The 18,121-nt window shown below is 46.9% G+C and overlaps 1 protein-coding gene across 5 annotated transcripts; it reads right to left on the bottom strand.

The window, feature by feature from the left end:
• Window positions 1-1,856: 1,856 nt before the first annotated feature.
• PICK1 (protein interacting with PRKCA 1) lies at window positions 1,857-12,223 on the bottom strand. 5 transcript variants are annotated; one of them, XM_085519668.1, is made up of 13 exons: window positions 12,016-12,223; window positions 11,722-11,814; window positions 9,373-9,484; window positions 9,099-9,234; window positions 8,922-8,988; window positions 7,905-7,994; window positions 7,431-7,484; window positions 7,268-7,330; window positions 6,829-6,962; window positions 5,985-6,077; window positions 5,006-5,056; window positions 4,158-4,302; window positions 1,857-3,675 (listed from the first exon to the last, which is right to left on the bottom strand). In XM_085519668.1, exons 6-13 carry the CDS (start codon window positions 7,957-7,959, stop codon window positions 3,428-3,430), a joined length of 843 nt encoding a protein of 280 aa, XP_085375794.1. In that variant the 5' UTR covers window positions 7,960-7,994; window positions 8,922-8,988; window positions 9,099-9,234; window positions 9,373-9,484; window positions 11,722-11,814; window positions 12,016-12,223; the 3' UTR covers window positions 1,857-3,427. The 5 variants fall into 5 exon arrangements, with proteins under 5 accessions (XP_085375794.1, XP_015718492.1, XP_085375788.1 ...); XM_015863006.3 differs by having other exon boundaries at window positions 9,106-9,234; XM_085519662.1 differs by having other exon boundaries at window positions 12,171-12,223.
• Window positions 12,224-18,121: the final 5,898 nt, after the last annotated feature.

Here is an 18,121-nt window from a genome sequence, read left to right as displayed (position 1 = left end):
AGGCAGAAGGACAAGCTGCGGCCCCTTGGGTGCCACCAATGAGGGTGGTGGGGCACGTGGCCAGCCAGGCGTGACCTCCTCCCCCTGCCCACAGTGGTGGATTTCTGCGTTCAGAAAGGACAACCTTCCCTGGCATGCTTAAACCGCTCTTAATCTGCTTTGGGACCGGATCTTTTATAAACACCCCTGGCCAAAGCCCTTTCTTCCGGTTAGCCCCGGAGGAACCTCTTACTGCGTGGAGGGATCAAGACCTAAGCAGAACTGGTCTGCAAGGAAGGCAACCTTCAGACAAGGTGGTTGTTCCAGACAGGACTGACTGTGAATTGACAAGTAATGGGTGAAGCCAGTAGAACTCAAAGAGCCGTTTAAACCCAGCTGGGGCATAGGAAAGCGATGGAAAGAGTTTCTTGGGTATATCTAGCACGAAAAAACTGTTATTGATGAGCAAACTACAGTTGCTGGATGAGTGCCAGCTTAAGAACATGAGTAACAGGAGTTATAACAGAAATTGGAAGGCAAACACAAACCCAAATAGGGCTGTGCTTGGTTCTACCATGGCTAATAGCGCTGTCATTAGTTCTAACTGTGAGCCCGTCACATCAGTGATTTCAGGTTTTGTTTTTTTTCTCTTCAAGTCCCCTTAGAAACCTCATAAATCAGACCAAGCACCACAAGAAATGCTGCATGCACAGCCCTGGGAGAACACGCAGCAGCAGCAAGAGCAACTGGAGCCCTGTGGGCATTCAGCCACTGCTCTGCAAACTTGTTCTTCCCACAAAAGGTAAGAGCACTGTTTCTGCTCTGAGCAAACAAGTTGCTCCACAGCAACCTGTCCCCAAGATCCTGGTCTTCCTTACCCACCAATGCCCCCTTCTAGAAGCAGCCCACAGCTTCCCAGAGGTCTGAAATCCACAGCCTGAAAACAATCACCCTTGTCAGCAGCAGGCAGGTCCCTAAAACAACGTCTCCTCTGTTTCCCTGTCACCACTTCACATTTCCCACTAAGCCTCCTCCTCTTAAATCTTTTCACAGAGGCAAATAACAGCCCTTAGGCTACAAGGTCTTGCTATAGACTGTGCTGTGAGATACCCAGGCCTCTTCCTGCCCACTCTCTTCTCTGTGATGGCAACCACCACTGTTGGGTACTTGCCAGAGGACCTCAGGGGATCGTTTCGTGCCAAAAATCAGTCTCCTGCAGCCTCTGGTTCTGGCTCAGGCTTTAATACATCCACTGCTCAATGCACACTGGCTTGTGCTGTTACCTCTGTGCCACAAAGAAGATCCTTTATTGCAGCACTTGCTTTTGTTTGGGGTCTTATTCAAGCAAGCATAACCATACTCAGCTTAAGGGATGCTGCTCAGGCAGAAACGGGTGCCATACTTCTTCTGTACCACTCTCCAGAAGGCTGCTGCTGTTTGCTTGTAAACAGGTTGCAAAATAAGGCTGTTGGGCTACACTGTCCTCCACTTCCACACTGTTGACTTTCAGGCAGGTTCCACCGAAGTCTTTTCTGTTCCTCTGAACTACTCCACATTCTGGCACAACAGAAAGGATGAGGGATTTGAGCATCAGTTTACTTCTTGTGCAATAGTTGAGCTGTATGGCAAAGCTGGTCCTGAGGCAGCATAAGGATAACAACAGGTTGGTGTTTCCTTGGAAGCTAAGATGCAGAGTAACTTGGTACTGCATGGAGAAATGGCCTTTCTACAGCATCTGTACTGATCTTCAGGAAACCTGAGCCATAGCAACCATAGCATCCTGGCATAGAGACATCTGTGAGTATAAGTGAGGAAAAGCTGACCGGCATAAGCAAACACATCACTAAAGCAAAGCCAGGAACAACAGGAAACAAAACTATCACACTTTTCTTTATTACAGACAACAGTACACATTCCATTTCCATCTTCCATCTTCCAGAGCAGCTTGCCCATGGATGACTTCGTTCCACGCACCCACGGGAATAATAAGTCTCCAATAAAATACAATAAAATGAAATAAAACAAAATAAAAGAGAAAAATCAAATGAAACATCTCAGTCTTAAATTAATGCCTTTCGATAACTTCTCTCACTACCATTAGAACGTAACGACAGAGAAGTCAGAACCCTGGCCTCTGAGCTGCACACCACTGCTAGCAAGAAGTGCTAACTGAATCTGCGATCTGCCAACAGGGATGGAGGGATGAGAAAAGCTTTACCTTTTCCTCCTTTCCTTGCACTGGGGAATGCACGCCATTAGCTTCTGGCAGAACTGATCGGGTGGGTAGAGAAGAGAGCAGTATTTTGTGTGCTATTCATACTTCACACTCAGAATCACCATGTCTCTGCCACAGGCCTTATCTTCCCCTCACTGCAGAGCTTCCTGCCCCTCCTCACTAGTGTAAGGACAGAACATCACCTTTGCAATCCTAAGTGGGTTCCCCGTGGCACCTGTACAAGGAAAGGAGTTTACAGGTCTTACTGCACATCCTCAAGAAGCCCATTTGGTTACTATCCATTGCCAAGAGCATTATGAGAGAAAAAGAGAAAGGAAATGCATGCAGCTTTGCTCTTACTTACAGGAACCTGTCTCAGACAAACATGTTAACCTCAGCATCTCTCTGCTGACTGGGAGAACTTTCTGATCTAGGGTCTTCTTTTCCACATGTGGCAGAGCTACAGACTGGAGGACACCAGCCCTAGGGTAGAGCTATGGAGTGTACAGATAGTGCTAACTGTGCAGGAGCTCAAAGAATATGAAGAGGATAGCAGCCAAGGAAATAGTCTTGTAGATCCCTGCAGCAGCCAACCACACCAGGCAGCCACTACCATCAACCTCTGCCAGGAGAGCTTCCCCTGGACCACCTGGGTTGGGGATGAACGCATTGCACGTACCTCTGCTAGTTCTAGACATCAGCTCTGACTTATTGCTTAAAAACGGCGTTGCAGAGAGTTGGGAGTGATCATCCTCAGAACACCCCATCCCAGAGCTCATGGGATGTGCTCCAGGAAGAAAGAGAGGAAGATCGAAATAAGCCAAAGCTTGAAGCGAGCAGTGAGGTGAAGAAAACAATGCTGGTGCTAACTCTTTGTAGCTATCTCCAGATGTTCAGCAGCCATCCACATGCTAGAGGGGAGTGGCATATCCTGCACACTCAGCGGTGCGCATGGAGTAATATGGCGATGTGGGAGGAGATTCTCTTCCTCTCTACTCAGTATCCAAGTTGGGCAATGGAACTCTGCGGGGAAAAATGGAATATCCAGGCAAGCAAGCAAACGAAGAGAAGAATGCAGAGGTTGGCCCCAATCCAACCAGCTACTGCTACCCAGAGCAGAGGAGGAATCCCAGGCTGGACAACACAGACAATCACGAAGGATGAATCGCCATGTAAAATACATGTTCTTATAACAGTTTGCAAAGTCATTTCCTCCGTGCCATACTGGCGCGTTCAGGCATCATCAATGAGCTTTTCACCATTTGTATCCTCCTTCCCACTATTCTCTCTCTCACTCCCTCCTCCTTCTTCTTCTTCTGCCCCATCTGTGTACGTGTCCTTCTGCCCATAGTTCAGAGTAGTGCGGGCAAGGTCCACCTCAATGGGAAAGACATCTGCGTCTCGGAGCACAGCATAGCAGTCGTCATAGTACTTGGACATCGTGGAGACAAAACGCTGGAGCTGGAACACGATGTCCTGCACTGTAATGGAAACACATTGGGAACAAATCAGGTGAAACCCCTTCCCAAACAGTCTGAAGGCTGTGATCAAGACTCCCTCAGCAGCAGGAGGTATAGACTCTCAGACAGTCCCACGTGGTGCCTGAGCACAGATGTCTCAGGCATAGTCAATCATAGAATCACCACAGTTGGAATAGACCTCCGAGGTCATCCAGTCCAACCATCCACCTACTACTAATATTTCCGCACTATAACATGTCTCTTAGTACAACACTTAAGCATTTCTGGAACACCTCCATGGGCTGAGTCCACCACCTCCCCTTCCAGAGCCCGACCACTCTTTCAGAAAAGAACTTTTTCCTAATCCAATCTAAATCTGCCTCCCCTGATGCATCTTGAGGCCAAGGAAGAGTTCTTCAGCACACACTGTTAAGATGAATGAGGAGCATGAAGCCTGAAGCCATGTATGCCTTCCAGGTGCTGGACACAGCAGTGGTACTCACCATGTTTCTGGTCTAGGAGCTCTATTTTCTCTAGCACATCTTTCCTCATCTTGGCAAAACGCGTGCGAGCCTCCTGGCGGCAACGCAGAATAAGGCGGTACTCGTAGTTCCCAGTGCTGACTCGGTAGAGGGGCTCACCCAGTGCCTGCCAAACACAGCAGCATTTCAGAGACTCTCACAGCTGCCTGAACACACAGTTTGCATAGTGATACAGACTTGCAGTGACTTTGGGTATTACAGCCCCCCCACATACCCAGTTCCTGAGAGGCACCTTTAGCTATCCTAAACAGAGCTGTTAAGGATGATAGATGTGAAACTTTAAAAGAGGCAGCAAAATGTCAGTGGGGTTTGGGTTTTTTTTTGAAGCCTTTTGACTTTGTATTACTTATTTATAGGAAAAAATATTCTTAAAAAGAGATCCTTCGATCCATTTCTTCAACAATAAATGGAGCTTTCATATGCATTTTTTTGCTGAGAAGCCAAACCTCGATTTCTCAGAATTAAGTCCAGAATTAATGGTAAGCTGCGCACTAGACACAAATGGAATCTGTGAAGATAACACCTTAAACCTTCTTACACAAGCTAATATTACTTAAACACCGAGAGAGGCAACCACCGTGCACAGAAGTAGATAAGATGACTGCTCCCTCTAGTATCTCACAGCATTCATGAGAGCTACTGTCTCCTAGGTAGTGTTTAAGGATTTCCAGGTTCTAATATGATAAGAACAAATGGATGTAGTTCTTAGGATGAATTTGCTAGTGTGCCTGTTAATACCCAATTATGAGGCAGTGTGCACACAGAATGTACAGTAACAGAGTTTGCTCTGCCACAATACTGGTACTCACAATGCAGCTGTATTCTTCATCATCCATCTCCTTGACTTTCAGGCAGTAAGACTTCACAAGACAACAACAAAAAAAAGCAGAACAGTTAGGGAATATTAAGGATTAGAAGCAATTCAACCACTGCTCACAGCCATAGAGTTGTATCATTTCAAGCCTTCCCTCAGTTGCTGCAGCTAGGGACAGTGGGGAAAGCAGAGTGGGATCAGAGCAGATTCAGCATTCCAGGTGGAAAGAAAAACAGTTTATGGTAGGGGAGGAAGAAGGGTCTTATTTACATGAAGTATTTGCTCCTGTAATACGAGTGTAACCCAGTAGGAGAAAAATCCTGCATTCATTCATACTGTTTGGGAAAACGCACTGCTGGAAAACCATGTGCAAAGTGTAAATAAGGAGGAGAAAAAAAGATGAGCTGCGGGAAGGATTGATGTGGGAAGAGAAGCTGACATTTTCACTTGCCTTCGGGTGCAGGCTCAAACATTTCCCTCAGCTCATAAAAGCAAACAGATTACAACAATTACAGAAAAAGATGTGCTAAAACAACCCTACACTATTTTTATTCTTTGGTGTAGATAACAAGGCGTGAGTGGAATGGAAGAGGGCTGTCAAACTTGGCTGAAGAAAGACAGCCCCAAACTGCATCGAGAACAGGGACTCTGAGACTGGAGAGCTATTTAGGGGTGTTCAGGAGCACAAGTTCAACAAGAATTCTGTGAATATGGAAATGAATTTGGTCAGGTGGAAAGTAAGTCATCTGGATTCTGAGACACTCACTTTATTGGTGAGAATTATGAGATCAAAAGGAGATGTTTGAATAGGAGTTATTTGTCAACAGACAAAGAACTGGGGGAAGACAAAAGAAAGCATTCTCATATTAAGCATGGAAGGATGCACATGTGATTGTGCAGACTGCATGTGATTCTCAGGCTACGACTCCTGAAAACGTAATTTCAACCACCTTTAAAAAGTAAGAGCAGCTCACCAGATATTCAAACTTGACATCCAGGTATTTTTTGATAGTCAGCCTTGTGTCAGGAATGGCTTTATTCAGATACGTGTTCAAGTCAGTCAGCATCTGCAAGAGAAACATCCTGCTGCCAAAGCTAAGTTCAAAAAGCATGACTATAATTCATGAAATCCAACCTTCTAGTGAGCACAGGTCATGAGACTGTCTCGAGTTAACTCTTCTTTGAACTAGAACACATTGGAAAAAGATTGTTTGATCTTGATTCAGAATTGCCACAGTTAGAAGACCCACTACAGTCGCTGGTAAGTGGTTCCAGTGCTAGAAATGTATGCCTCGCTTCCAGTCTGTGTTTGTCTACTTTTAACTCAACTTGTTTCATTTGTAATTAGCCCTGGAGACTGCTCTCCCGGATTCACAGATGCACTAACCAGGACTGTCCATGCAAAACAGCACTTCAAGTAGTGCTCAAATCAATATTTAATATCCTGTTTGCTAAACAAAACAAATGGATCTCCTGGTGGTTCATTCAAATATACCGAGCTCTCTTAAATTTAGTAACATCTCTTAGTTATGGATACCAGTATCGGGGAAAGGACTCCTGGGACTACACTGATCAAACTACCCTCTCATCCCCAGTGGACAACAAAAGGCACATATCCATGGGCACAAGTGAAAGGGACAAGACTGACATATTCACTATTTTACCTCTTAGGTTAGTTGTGAAGAGTTCTATGAAGGAAAGCAATGACAGTTCTTCCCACAACAAATGATCTTTATGATAATACCTCCGAATATAGCATTCTGTCTTTCTAGATAACCCCCTTCTCCACACCCTTTATGGTATAGTTAAACTCTTTACCGGCTTAATTGTTTTCAGAAGGTGAATTCCAAACTTCTCAATGTTGCGATGGGCATCAGCAAATTTCACAAAAGCTTCACTGGCAGCTGGTTGAGGCTCCCGTACACCAATGACAGAGAAAACATCTCCAAATGCTGGATGAGAGTACAAAATGCAAACAAATGGAAGAAGGGGTTGGCCCTGGAGAAGAATCATGCTTCCAATGCTGCAACTCCTTCCCAAAACCTTGCACTTAGGGATGATACTGTGTATAACAGACTAGAGGTTGGCAGGGCATTTCTTCAATGTTTTGTGTGAAACACAAGGCCTGTGTTAGCACCATGACTGCTAATACCAGGAGGACAGCCCTTCCCATCTGGTTTCTGCAACACTTAATTTTCTTTGGGTGATGGAATCACACCTTTAGGTATCAACTAAAACTCCTTTGCTCACTCGTTACCTCTGTGCGTCTGGGATAGCTCAAAGAAAGCTCTGAGAAGACTCTTGGTGTGTTCTGTCAAGCCTGTAGTGGAAGACAGGAAAAGACATTTAAGTCATTTTACTGAAATGTAATGTAGGCATCTCTCCTCCCCCTCTAGTATCTGATGAAAGACATAACTTACCTTTGTACAGTTCTGCAGTCCTCTCCAGCTCCTCCAATCTCTTCACCAGTCCATCTAAATGTAAACAAGAATCAGAATACTGAATTACAATAATCAAATCTAAGACCTGGTTAAGACCTGCCTGACTGGAAAAACACCAGCTTCCTATGTTTGGTTCAGACTTCCCTTAAATCCGAAGCCTGCCCTCATGGGAAGATTTTAAAACAACTGCAATCTGGTTTTACAGTGTGAGATCACTGTCTATCAGCATTCGTGACATGGGTTCCCCCTTCAAATTAATCTGACCTTAGGTATCATTTAAATGGCCCCAAGGATGTAATATACATCACCCAGGAAGAGGCAACCACAACAATGAGGTATAGAAGGAAAGAACTGTGAAGTAGTAATGTGGGACTTGTAAGTAATTACAGAAATGTGATAAGCACAGGAAGGTAAGTGTTTCCTTATGAAAATGTCTTTCTGGGTAATACTCACCATTGCAAAGTATGGCTCGGCTTAACCCCAGTGCATCTGCTGTCCCTGAGCTCATGTTCTCCACCAGTCGATGCTTTACTTTCTTCAATACTGAAGGCCAAAAGAGAATGACAAATGAGGATCAGGGTCATTTCTACAGTCATTTCTCAGATGCTGAATAATCTGGCTAGTCTCAGTCTAACTAACTATTGAGACTGTGAGCAGCAGAATACCACGCAAACTTCAGTCCAGCTGCTGTGCATAGCACATGATTTATCTTGCCCATCTGTTCTGTTCTCACATCCTATATACCTAAATCAACAGAGGTCCAGCACTTCTTTTGGAAGACTATGCCAATAAATCCCATTATAAGCTACCTATCATTATATCTGTAATTGAATTTGCTGTATTACTTCAGGAAGTCAGGATAAGAGGCTGAAAGCAAGGTGAGTAGGATTGAATGCTGAAAATTATTTTTGCCTGCTTACACCTTATTTAAACCCTTTTGAGACCAGATGATGAAATTCATTTCTCTGTTTGGTAGCCATGCTCTGCAAATTATGCCCTTTTTAGAACCACATGACCCAGCTATGTTTATTTAGGGGCAAACTGGCAGGAATGTCAAGCACCTGCAGCTCTTAAGAACATCAGCTGCAGCCACAGTGCTCAAAATCTCTGGGAAACATTTTATACTCTCACTGCACTTCTGTTTCACCAGACATCCATGCCAGCTCTCAGCATTTCCCGGAATCCTCATCTATTCATTGGGACATTAAATCAACCACCATTAAAAGAAATGAAAGCAACAACAGTACAGGGATCTTTTAGGAAATTGAGAGATGCAGACCATATAAAATAGACAACTGTATGGGCTTAGTTCAAAACAGTTCAAAACCACTTATTCTCGTTGAAAGTTTCAATTTGAAAAGCTAGGAGGAAGAATGGAAACAGAATAGTACTTCAGTTTCACCTGTGACCAATTTTCACCCCTTTGTGTTGTTTTAACACTGTAGGGAGACAGAAACCACTACATCTTACCGATGTCCAAAGACTTGCCCTGCTTTGGGTCAGCCTGAAGTTTGTTGTAGTGAATTGTTACTTCTCCCTGTAGGAAAAGCAAATTCAAAGCTGCTGCACTGGAACCAAGTAACAGCAGCTTTCCTTCACTGATGAACAACACAGTGTAAACTATGATCCCAAAGCTCCCGCTCCTACCTCTCACCTTTACCATCTGTATCATCTTGGCCACTTCCACCTTGGTCTTCCCTTTGACAGACTTGCCATTGACCCCTGTGATTTCATCACCCGCTGCCACAGTCCCATCTAAGGCTGCTGGGGTGTTATCGAATACCTGGAGAAGGGGAGAAAAAGCACAAGCAGTCTGGAATCAAAAGGATGAAAAAGAACAGCGCAGGGCTGAAGAACAAACACCTGACAGCTATATTTCTCCTATTTAACTTGGTTGTATTCTTCCTCCTCGGGTGCTCACCTGAACAATATAGAGACAGGGGCAGTACTGTGCTCCTCCCCCAATGCTAATCCCAATCAGGTTCTGGGAGTCCTTCTTCAGGGTCACTGTCCCGGGTACAGTGGGGATCCCTCTAGAATGAGAAAGGAGATGGATAGTGGAAAACTGAACATGGCAGACAGAGCTGTATCTGTACAACTGTGGTATCAGTGATGATAAAAACTGAACACAGATAGACATTGTACACTTTAATTAAGCACACTGTGCCACAGAGTCTATAAGCACAGGACAACACAGGAAGACACTCTGAGCTGTTGTTTTTGAGACTGCATGCACCAGAGTGAAGGAGGGAGAGATGCAGAGGAAACACTGTGTTGCTTTCAACAGTGTTTGAGCTGCCTTTGTGTCAGAGTAAGAGATCAGTATGTGCAACAAAAACGAAACTCCATGCCAAAGAAACTGCTGATTTCATAAAACTTGTTCAAAAAACTCCAGTGCTCCTTACAAACCCATGGTCTCCAGAGGTTTTCTCCACTTATGGCTGCATCGTACTGTCTTCCATTATAAACCATTTTTTTTCTTCCCTCTAGCTAAGGTCACTAATTCACTGCTAGGACTACCTTGCAACAAGAAGCTCAGAGCAGTCCTTGGAGAGAGACAGCAATATTTCATCCCCATTCCCCAAGGTAGCAAGAAGTCAGGATTGAGCAGCGAGCCTGACCCTTCATCGGGTCTTAGAATCAGAACTGTTGGTTGGAAATGAGCCTTAAAGGCCATCTGGACAAACCCCCTACAATGGAAAGAGACTCCTACATCTAGATCAGGATGCTCAGAGCCCCTCCAGCCTGACCTTGAATATCTCCAGGGATGAAGCACCCACACCCCCAGACAACCTGTTCCTTACTGGAACTCCACTAGACTTATTGGAAAGTAAGTCTACATACAGTCTAAATCTCTCTTCTAGTCTGAAACCATTTCTCCTTGTCCTATCACAAAGAAAAGAATCTGTCCCTTTTTTTCTTATAGTCTCCCTCTAGATACTGAGAGGCTGCTCTCTGGTCTCCCTGGAGCCTTCTCTTCTCCTGGCTGAACAACCCTAGCTCTCTCAACTTCCTCTCTCATAGGGCAGGTGTTCCATCCCTTTGGAACATCTCATTTTTGTGGCCCTCCTCTGCATGTGCTCTAACAGATCCACATCTCTCCTGTACTGAGGGTTCCACATTCAACTCAGTACTCTGGGAAAGGTCTCACAACACAGAGCAGAGGGGCAGGATCACATCCCTCTCCCTAATGGCCACACTCCTTCGGGTGCAGCCCAGGACACAGTTGGCAATGTGGGCTGTGAGGGCACACTGCTGGCTCATGCCCAGCTGCCATCCATCAGTGCCCCCAAGTCCTTTTTGGTAGGGCCGTGCTCCATCCCCCAGCCTGTACTGGTAGTGGACCTCAAGGATCATGTAGTTCCAACCCCCCTGCCTAGCAGGGCCACCAAACATACACCTTTACTAGATCAGGTTGCCCAGGGCCCCGTCCAACCTGGCCTTGAACACCTCCAAGGACGGGGCATCCACAACCTCCCTGGGCAGCCTGTTCCAGAGCCTAACCACTCTCCTAGTGAAGAACTTCCCCCTATAATCCAACCTAAATCTTCCCTCTTTTAACTTAAAACCATTTCCCCTAGTCCTGCTATTGTCAGCTCTTTCAAAGAGTTTACTCCCCTCCTGGGTTTAAGTTCCCTTCAGGTACTGAAAGGCTGCAATGAGGTCACCCCGCAACCTTCTCTTTTCTAGGCTGAACAAGCCCAACTCCCTCAGCCTGTCCTCATAGGGGAGGTGCTCCAGCCCCCTGATCATTTTCGTGGCCCTCCTCTGGAGCCTTTCCAAAATCTCCATGTCTTTTTTGTACTGAGGGCTCCACACCTGGACACAGTACTCCAGATGGGGCCTCACAAGAGCAGAGTAGAGAGGGACAATCACCTCCCTATCCCTGCTGACCACCCCTCTCCTGATGGAGCCCAGGATCCCATTTGCTTTCCGGGCTGCCAGAGCGCACTGCTGGCTCACGTTGAGTCTTTTGTCCATCAGGACCCCCAGGTCCTTCTCTGCCGAGCTGCTCTCAAAGACCACTCCTCCCAGCCTGTACAGGTGCCTGGGGTTCTTCCAGCCCAAGTGCAAAACCTTACAATACCGATATGCAATACCAGACCTTGCACTTGGCCAAGTGAGGGGGTCCTTGTGGGCCCACTGCTCAAGCCCGTCCAGGTCTCCCTGGGCCTTGTCAGCAACATGGAAATCTATCTGCTGCCATTTGGTTTGTGCTGTGAAGACTATTTCTATTGTCAGAAAAACAAAAGATGAGTGCCGTACTTACAACTTATCCTCCTCAACATCATAATCCAAATCAGCAAACATCCTTTTCGCTAACTGGAACCTGACCGTCTGAAAGCACCTTCTTGTAAACTCCCTAGGAAGAAAGCACAGAGCAAAACCCCCGTAAGGCCGCGCTCTCTGCGGGTCACCAGGGCACCAACGTCAACTCCCACCCCATCTATTTCTGAATGACGAATGGTGCCTTGATAGAGGGCTGCAAGTAGGGACCAGGTGGCCGCACGCTCTGCTCCAGGCACAGCACAGCACCACACCCCGCGGCCCGCTCCCCGCTCACACAGCAGCCTTGTTCTGTTTCCTAAGCAACTGCCGTGCCCCCGATCCCTATGTCCCGCAGCAGGCCCCGCTCTGTGCTCCCAGGCCCCGGCCCCGCTCGCTGCCCCGCGGCTCGGTCACACGCTGCCGCCGCTCGCCCCACATCAAAGCCGAGACCTTTAGAGGTGGCCGGGCCGACCCCCGCCCGCTGACGCGTCGCCGCCGGAGCCGACCGGAAGCGCGCAACCAAGCCCCGCCCCCTTCCTCTAGCGCCGCGTTGCTACGGGGACGCTCCATCCGCCATCTTGAGAGTGGCGGGCTCAAGGAACATGTAGTTCCAACCCCCCTGCCTGGCAGGGCCACCAAACATACACCGTTATAGATCAGGTTGCCCAGGGCCCCGTCCAACCTGGTCTTGAACACCTCCAAGGACGGGGCATCCACAGCCTCCCTGGGCAGCCTGTTCCAGGACCTAACCACTCTCCTAGTAAAGAACTTCCCCCTAACATCCAACCTAAATCTTCCCTCTTTTAACTTAAAACCATTTCCCCGTGTCCTGCTATTGTCAGCCCTTTCGAAGAGTTTACTCCCCTCCTGGGAGTAAGTTCCCTTCAGGTACTGAAAGGCTGCAATGAGGTCACCCCGCAACCTTCTCTTCTCTAGGCTGAGAATTTATAGCAACACTGAATACCCTGAATGCTAAGGGAGCCATAGGGACCATCGGGCTCCATAAAGGATCACCTGAAAATCAGACCCTACGTCTGAGAGCACTGGCTCCTTAAACTCCAGGGCCTCCAGTTACACCAGCCGCCCAGCTGGGGTTCATTCCTAAGGCAGGAGCTCCTCCGTGTGGGCACCATCTAGAAGGCAGCGTGGCTGATGGGCTCCGCTTTTGTGCTTCCCCTCTGGTGTGTGTGTGTATTGAATATGGCCCTCACTTCATCCCGGAAGCATCCCTGAAGCCTTTGTACACGCGTGCTGGGTGACCCTGCCTTTTGTGTGCACTCAATCCGATGTGTTCGGGGTCAGTTGGATGGGCTCTGAATGAGATGGTGTGTGCCTTAGGGCTGTGTTTCTCAGTGCTAGAGATCCGGCAGATCACCTCATCCCGAGGGGGAAAAGGAATGAAAATGATCATCTGAAATAAAATCGTAATAATGAAACATAACATTCACTGCCTACCAGTATGCTTTGGATCAAGAGAGCTCAGCAAATACAAGGCTTTTATCCACCTTTCGAGACTCAATACAGCAAAGTCAAGCCAGGCTCCGCCAGTCAAACTCTCTTCTGTTCATCTTTCATCACGTGTAATAAGGAGTCTGCAAGCAGATCACACGCTGCATGACTAGTTGGCTTCTTGGCACTCAGATGTATTTCCCTGCAGTGGGTCTCTGCTAAATCTCGTGTTTCTGGCTGCTTTTCTGCTACTGTTGTCAGCTTAGAGTCAACATGACTAACGCTGAGCTAACATCCTCCCCAGTCGCTGTCCTTCAAGCATGTTTTCTGTTCTGGGGGATAAGTATGGAGATTATGTTCTCATTCTCAGGCCAACCCCTGCCTGGTACTTCACAGCTTGAGTGAATATCTCCAGTGAAGAAGACAGCGCAACCTCTCCGGGCAGCCTTATCCCTTAGGAGGTCCAGATGTTAGTTAGATCAAGGCATTAGCCATGGAAATGCAATATCTGCAACTTGAAAAGACAGCAGTGTAAAGCCTAACGAGGTTTCTGAGACCCTGCAGGTGGAAAGTTTGGGATCTTGGCCTTTGCACATCAAGGACGTGATCACACATTACTGCACAATCTAGAAAGACTGTCCATCTTTGCAAGGTGCTACCAAAGCTTGAGTTAAGCCCTGAGGGTGCAGAGCCCCGTGGTGAAAGAGCAATAGGGCATACAGGGGGCCACATTTCATGAGCAGTGGCAGAGTGTAGGATGGGAAACAGGCAGAGATTTGCCCTCATTATGCCTGGGTCTAACATGCCCAATTACCCCATCCTCTCCTCACCTCCTTGATGTAAAAGACCCTTGTTGAGAGTGGCCATAATTCATGGTGAACACCCTGCCTCCCCCTTACTCCCTTCACACCCGCTGCTCTCCATTTTCCTTCCAGAAAAAAAAACCCCACAAAAAAACGTGTCTTTGATGAAATGAAATGGCTCAGTCAAAGAACCCCTCAAATGGTTGGGGACCCCTGCACTTGGCCACCCTTGCCCACTTCCCAGCTCTATTTCTAGCCGAGTTTGGAGTTTAAGTAGGCTGACCTTGTGCCCCGGTTGCCCTGGGGGTCAGTGATGAAAGCGGATGGAGGCTTCACAGTCAGGTCTCTTGTGTGTGACTCTTTTGTTCCCGGACAGGGGTGTGCAGTGCCTGGGACAGTGCTTAATTGTTCGAGGGCACTGCTTTACCCGTCATGCCCTTCCCCGGGTGGCCCCAGCCCTTCTTGCTCATGCGTGGGAGGGAGGCAGCTTCTCCACTTGGGGTAGGGAGGAGGAAGCACAGTCTGGGTTGCTCGGCATAATTTCTGGCTGTTTATTAATCCATGTAATAAATTTTAGAGTGCCAGGAAGCAAAAATAAAAATAAGAAAAAAAAAAAAAAGAGGAATTCCTGGCATCATTCACAAATCCTGTTTGTCACTGGGTGCATCCTCCCATGTCCAGTTATTAGCCCATCTGTTATGCTTCATGGATGCACCCCAGCACCAAGGGCTGGGGGAAACAAGGTTGGGCTTAGCTGAGAGGAGTTGGTGGGCTTGTAACAGGGAGTTCAGAAGCCTTGGGTTGGGGTGTATTGACAAGACAAGGTGGTGCTGTGGGAAAGGGAGTCCAAGACTGGAGGTGTTAAAACTCCTGGAAAACTTTGCTAGACCCAGGCTGAGCACCCACACCTGGCAATGCCCTGGTGGCATGCAGTGGGTTTCCTGTAGGTATGCAGAAGGGTACCAAACAGCCTTTGGGAATGATGACAAGGAGCTGAAGGCTTGCAGATATCCACGACGGAGGTGGATGTGTATGTGGGAAGCTTTGTACCACTTAGTACCTCGTTGATGCTCCCTCTTCAGTTTTCTTTTTGCAGTGAGCCCTTCCCATGCCTCACATCTTCATTGCAGCTGGAGGCTGGGGCCGAATACTACATAGCAGACCATCTTCTCTGCCGTTTCAGTGAGTGACTGCACAAAGGAAATGGATAAAAGGAGTGGAGGGTCAGAGTTTAATTACCCTATTGTGTGCAGAGATGAGTGATGGACAGAGACTGTCAGTGGGTCACCGATTAACTGCCATGGAGCAGACAGAGGAGGGGAAAATCGTGATGAGCCCCCAGGACAGATCAGTGTTGGGGACAGCCAAGTGATAGTGAGACATGGAGATGGCAGCTCAGAATAGGAGACCCTTTTTCATTGAGTTGCTCCTCCCAATCTTTCTGCCTCCATAAGGAGCTCCATGGGCTCCAAACTCTCAACTCATCTGTTGGCTCTGGGGCTGAGAGACAACAGTGATTCTCTTGGCAGAGCTGCCGACCCATTTTTGTGTAAGATGGCAGAAGTAACAAATGTTTGTAACTCTTACCCCTTCTGCTCACAGCCTCTTATCCTACACACTGCCCAGTTTCCATCTCCTACAGCAACTTGATCCACTCATCCCCAATCCTGCCCTCAGACCTGCCACACAATATCATACCTAACCTTCCTCCATCAGTCCTATTACCTTTGTCTCGAGGCTTCTCTTTCTTCCCTGTTTTATTACAAACTCTCTACACATCCTCTTATGGATTCTGGCATCCATACTTGACCTCCATGGTCCGGTTCTCCTTGTCCCCTCTCCCTTTTACCTCTGCTTCTCCCTTTCTTGCCTTTCTCTCCTCGCTCATCTTTTACCTCTCTTTCCTGCCCTGTTCACCCCTCATCTCCCAGGGCTGTTTGCATGAATCGTCTCTGAAATCATGAGATCACTGTTTTTTTTCTGGCTCTCTGTCAGTGGGAACATCACATTAAGGAGCGTGGAGAAGTGACCGGGGGCCATTGGGGTGACGCTGGCACCCCCTCTCCTCGCTCTTCCTACCCCCCTCTTCTTCTGTATCAAAGGAAGCTTTGTCGTCCAAAAGCAGAAAAAGAAAAGCAGATAAAAAGGCGGAACATGTGATCTCATTGACTCTATTTAGACATCCAGCTAACCCGCCTCTCCTTTCTAGATTCATCCAAAATTATCTAAGTACGAAACCATAATCCATCTTCAGGTTTCTAATTTGTGAAAGAGGTGGCGGTGAGTTGTTTTTCTCCAAAGAGATTTCAGCAGTTAAACTCCTGGTCTCCACGTGGTGCAAAGATGAACCCAACAGGGCTTTCCGTCAGCAGTGCAATGCCTTTGACTGCAGCAGTATTGACTGCAAAACTGTGGGATGCAACCAGAAAGAAGCAAATACTTTTCCTTGTTTCACCATTGATAAGTGAGGTGTTTCTTTGAGGATCCAGAAACGTGTGTTGCTTCAGTGGGAGCAGTACTTTGTGAGATCAGTGGCTGGAGCGTTAGGCACTCTGAATTCTTGAGTTTCTGGATCAGCTAGGGGCTTCCTTATTGAGCAGAGCAAAAGTCTCCATCTCAGAATGCTTTATTTGCCTTTCGTGTTGGTAATTATTGCTGATTTTTCTGCTGAGTATGACTAAACCACTACTGTGAGCTCCCTGTGCAATTGAGCTGCTGTGGGAGCAGTAGGGCATGGCTGGGATTGAAGTAAAGATCTCTGTCTGTGTTAGGATTCATTTTGATGTTATCAAGCCAAGAGACAGGAAGAGGATTATTATACATTTGTTAATTGTTACATACTAGACACACTCAATGCTTTACAAAGAAAGCTGACCCTCACGTAGTTTTGAAGCAGACATGGTCGACTTGGTGCAAGTCTTTATTCTGGACACAATCATATGAATGTATGAGTTTGGTTAGCGAGCCATTTCTATGCTGTTTTAATCAGCTTGGTTTAGAAATGCACCAGGCAAGAAGTCCTTCTAATGTGGGAATATAATCGCTCTTTTATCTGTGTAGTCTTTTCCCACTCTCTACGGGAACAAAAATTTTCCTTATAAAGTCTTACATCCACAGCTTTGTATGCGTGTGTGTCAGAAGCCTCCTTCTGTGTTACTGAGTTCCACTTATAGAGATCGTTCCAAGGGCCTACTAAAATAATTAAGGAGCTGCACAGGAGAGTGGCGCAGAAAGCATGGCAAATGGAATCGGGGAGTGTACGTCCTGTTCACCTAGAGTGCAAGGCAGACTGAGATAGAGCTGGGATGAAGGGCAGTCAGAGGAGCAAAGAGGGTCTGTAGAGAAGAAGAAGAAAGGCAGAGGAGGAAGATTTGCTTCAGGTAAGAATGAAGATTTTGTTTGTGTATTTGTTTGCAGAAGGTAGTGCCAATGAAGGACACACAAAAGTGTATCCCAATCCAATGGGCAGAGAATTTGGCTGGGAAATTGTTTCTGTTGTGGGAGAGTGGCCATTATGGAAGTTGCTGTGACTTCAGCATCACGTGGACTTATACACATCTATATATGTGCACGTAAAATGACTCAGTGAAGCAGTATGTGCAAGGGGGAGGCTATAGCTAGAAGGATGTCTGTGGGAATACTTGAGGCATAATTTAATGGGGTGTGGGAAGACACAATGTCCACGGGGTTTTGCCAGAGCTTTACTGTGGTAGAAGGTAGAAAGATACTGCTGGACATGTATTGGGAATTATTACTGCGGGAAGCAGAGGGGTTTTGCTTAGAAAATTAAGGCTATGTTAAACTAAGGTATTCTTTGCTCAGAAGGTGTCATGTGTCAGTAAGCAGCACTGAGAGGTTACACTGCTGAGAAGAGATGAATTTTCTTGCAGGGCATCCTCATGTACAACAGGATTTACAGCAATGGCTCGGACATCACAACCTCTCCAACAAGTGCTGGCTCTAGCTTATGGGATGCAAAATCAATAGATTTAGAGGCAAGACAGTGACTTTTTCTATCTTTTTAAACCAAATACAGCATTCCTATAAAAATCTAGACCCCATGTAACCACCACTGGACCCTTTCCAGTTCTGAGTCCCCATCATTTGCGTTTTCTGAAACAGGCACCACGACTCCATTCGTAAGACATT

Source organism: Coturnix japonica, chromosome 1 (genome assembly GCF_054131305.1).
Source record: "Coturnix japonica strain WE chromosome 1, WE-NBRP24, whole genome shotgun sequence".
Classification (NCBI taxonomy): domain Eukaryota; kingdom Metazoa; phylum Chordata; class Aves; order Galliformes; family Phasianidae; genus Coturnix; species Coturnix japonica.
Note: the sequence above shows the minus strand (reverse complement) of the source record. Positions and strands in the feature narration are given on the sequence as shown.